This window comes from Talpa occidentalis, unplaced genomic scaffold (genome assembly GCF_014898055.3).
Source record: "Talpa occidentalis isolate TD23 unplaced genomic scaffold, MPIMG_talOcc4v2.1 talOcc4.10, whole genome shotgun sequence".
Taxonomy (NCBI): domain Eukaryota; kingdom Metazoa; phylum Chordata; class Mammalia; order Eulipotyphla; family Talpidae; genus Talpa; species Talpa occidentalis.
The window spans coordinates 103,340,296-103,343,651 of NW_023600993.1; the positions used below are offsets into that span (position 1 = coordinate 103,340,296).

The following is a 3,356-nucleotide window of genomic DNA, read 5'->3' on the forward strand; positions in this document are numbered from 1 at the left end:
CCCCGAAGTGGAATCCCCGACTTGGCGTCCTCCGCCCCGGGCCGGGCCGGGAGGGCTGGCGCGCCCGGGCGCCCCCACTGCAGCCGCGCACCCCGCGGGGGCCCGACGCGCCGCGGGGCTCGGTCCGGGTTCGCTGAAACGGAGCCGACGCGCGCGGCGGCTGGACCCGCCCGGCCCGGCCCGGCCCGTGGGCTCCGGCGCCCCGCGGCCCGCAGGGGGCGCCCGTCCGCCGCGCGCCCCCCGAGCCGAGCCGGCGCTGCCCGAGCCCGGCGCGCGCCCCGCGGTCCCCGCTCCGCGCCGCGGACTCGGCGGGAGTTGCCGGGCGCGTCCGCCCTCCCCGGCCGCAGGCGCCGAGCCCCGCGCGAGCCCGGCCCGGACGGCGGCCGCGAGCGGCGGGGCTCGCCCCAGGTGAGGACGCGCAGGTGAGGACGCGCAGGTGAGCGGGGCGGGGGGCGTGGGGGGGGGGAGCCACCACCTGCCGGCCCTGGGCCGCAGGGAAAGTTCCCTGCGCCCCGGGTGACCGTCTCCTCTCCCGCCTCCTCTCTCCCTCCCGCCCCAGGTGCGCGACCCAGGGGCGCCCGGACGAGCCCGCGCAGGTGCCCGCGAGGAGGCCGTCCCGCCGGCCGCGGCCCCATGAACGCGTCCTGCCGCCTCGCGCCCCCGCCGCCCGCGCTGCCCCGGGGCCGGCGGGACCCGGCGGCGCCCGCCTGGGGCAACCAGAGCGGCGGCGGCTTCTGCGAGCAGGTGTTCATCCAGCCCGAGGTCTTCCTGGCGCTGGGCCTCGTGAGCCTCCTGGAGAACATCCTGGTGGTGGTGGCCGTGGCGCGCAACGGCAACCTGCACTCGCCCATGTACTTCTTCCTGTGCAGCCTGGCCGTGGCCGACATGCTGGTGAGCGTGTCCAACGCGCTGGAGACGGTCCTCATCGCCGCGCTCAACAGCGACGCGCTGGCCCTCGAGGACCAGTTCGTGCAGCACATGGACAACGTCTTCGACTCCATGATCTGCATCTCCCTGGTGGCCTCCATCTGCAACCTGCTGGCCATCGCGGTGGACAGGTACGTGACCATCTTCTACGCGCTGCGCTACCACAGCATCATGACGGCGCGCAAGGCGCTGGCCTCCATCGCGGCCATCTGGGCGAGCTGCGGCGTCTGCGGCGTGGTGTTCATCGTGTACTCGGAGAGCAAGACGGTCATCGTGTGCCTCATCACCCTGTTCTTCGCCATGCTGCTGCTCATGGGCACCCTGTACGTGCACATGTTCCTGTTCGCGCGCCTGCACGTCCAGCGCATCGCGGCGCTGCCCCCCGCCGACGGCGCGGCCCCCGCGCAGCAGTCCTGCATGAAGGGCGCGGTGACCATCACCATCCTGCTGGGCGTGTTCGTCTTCTGCTGGGCGCCGTTCTTCCTGCACCTGGTCCTCATTGTCACCTGCCCCACCAACCCCTACTGCGTCTGCTACACCGCGCACTTCAACACCTACCTGGTCCTCATCATGTGCAACTCCGTCATCGACCCTCTCATCTACGCCTTCCGGAGCCTGGAGCTGAGAAACACCTTTAAGGAGATTCTCTGCAGCTGCCACGGCCTGAGCTTGGGCTAGGAGGACAGGGCCTGGGACGTGACCCCGGCCCGGCCCTTTGGACCCTCGGTCTAGCCAAGGGGTTTAGAAAGAAGAAGGTGCCCTGAGAGGACCAGAGTGTCCGCCCGTCGTGTTGAAGCTGGCAAAGCCTTTGGAGAGGATCTGGGGTCCATGCAACCGGCTCTCTGAACAGATTCCGTTGCGGGTAAGTCACAAGCTGCAGCTCCCCCATCAGTCTCGAGGCGGGCGGCAGTGAGGGCCGCTCCTGGCTGCCTGCCTGCCTTCCTGCCCCCCGCCCTGCTCGCCTGCTTCACGTCTTCATCCAGGGCTCGGTCAGGCCAGACTGAAGGACTCTCGGGACAGCCAGGCTGAAGCTCTCCCCAGCGGACCGTCACGCCGCCCACCGCGGCTGGCAGCTGCCCCGTGGCTTTGCGCTTCGTTCTTAAGAGACTGAGTTTGTCTTCTAGGCAGTAAAACAATCTCCTAAAAACAGTGATCTCAGAAAGAAGCGCTGCTCTACCCCCCACGGTCCCCCAAAATAGCATGGGAATGTAACGCGTTTCTGCCTTTGCTGTTGTTGTGTTTGAGGCATCAAATCTAAGGTAGCTTGCAAAATTCCAATGCGAGGTGTTGGGAAATTAGAATGTGCCTGCAAGTGCAGTATTTTGACGCCTTACTATTTTAAAGTATGAATTACCCTGTTTCCTTTAACAGTCTTTTCCCTCTGGCCCTTTCTGTCTTTGAAACAAAGGAGGGTCATGGCTGGGAGGGCACGTGTCTCAAGAAATCGCTTGGCTGTGGCTTCAGGTGGTTTGACAGCCTGGAGTGGCCTGTGGCTCCTCCCGGAAGCTCGGAGATCAGCGCTGCCTCTCTCTGTGCTGGGGCGTCCATCACACCCTTCCCTGCCCTAAATAATGTGGACTTGAGCTTTCTGGCTGTTCACACACACACACACACACACGAATCCTTGTATGATGCTGTGTCTTTAGTGTACACTTATGTATTTTTCTTGTGCTGAAACTGATCTGAGGTTTTCTTAGAAGATCTGTTAATGGAAGCAATTTCATGTGCTTCTGGCTTTCATTGTGATGTTTGGAAATAATAAAAGGCTTTTGTTGCTGCTAAATGTGTGTGGCATGAAAACGCCCAGCCTGGGAGCACCCTGGGGGCTGTGCACCCTGGCGCAGCCCTTCAGGCTGGTCTGTGACGTCATAAACACCCCTGTCCACCCAGCACTGGTCCTTGCTGGAGCGACAGCTTTTAGCCAAACCGTGAAACTCTCCCATTTAGTTTCCCAAAAAGCCAGGCTGCAGTTCCCAGGCCACCGGCGCTGCCATTCATTGACTCGAGACACCAAATAATGAATAGGTATTATCTGCCGCCACCCAGCATGTGGGTGTGCAAAAAGGGTGACCCAATTTTTTGAAAATTGGATTAACAGCGACGGGAATTATCAGGCCCTTTTCTATGCGAACAAGAGAAAAACCGCTTGCTTTTCGCTCGTTGACATCAACTTTCAGATTATTTCCTTTCATCCACTCGGCAGACCTGTCGGGTAGGTGAGTCATTCTACGGAGGAGGAAACGCAGCTGCAGACATGCCCGTTGCGGGACAGTCCCGGAACTGGTTACGGTCACATTGTACCTTGTGTCCTGGTGACTTTGCGCCCACACCATGTTGCACCAGGACTCACCGTCGGTTCAGAGGCCGCTCTCCTCCCTGGCACGCCAGCCTAGAGCAGGGCTTCCAAGCAGAAACGCCCACAGAAGCCC

At 62.9% G+C, this 3,356-nt stretch overlaps 1 protein-coding gene across 1 annotated transcript; it reads left to right on the forward strand.

The window, feature by feature from the left end:
* Positions 1–633: 633 nt before the first annotated feature.
* Positions 634–1,605, forward strand: MC3R (melanocortin 3 receptor). The gene has a single exon (XM_037521728.1). It carries the CDS (start codon positions 634–636, stop codon positions 1,603–1,605), a length of 972 nt encoding a protein of 323 aa, XP_037377625.1.
* The last annotated feature ends 1,751 nt before the right edge of the window (positions 1,606–3,356 follow it).

Bases quoted from the DNA above. Each gene is read 5' to 3' on its own strand.
- MC3R (XM_037521728.1), top strand. From the start codon at position 634: ATGAACGCGTCCTGCCGCCTCGCGCCCCCGCCGCCCGCGCTGCCCCGG.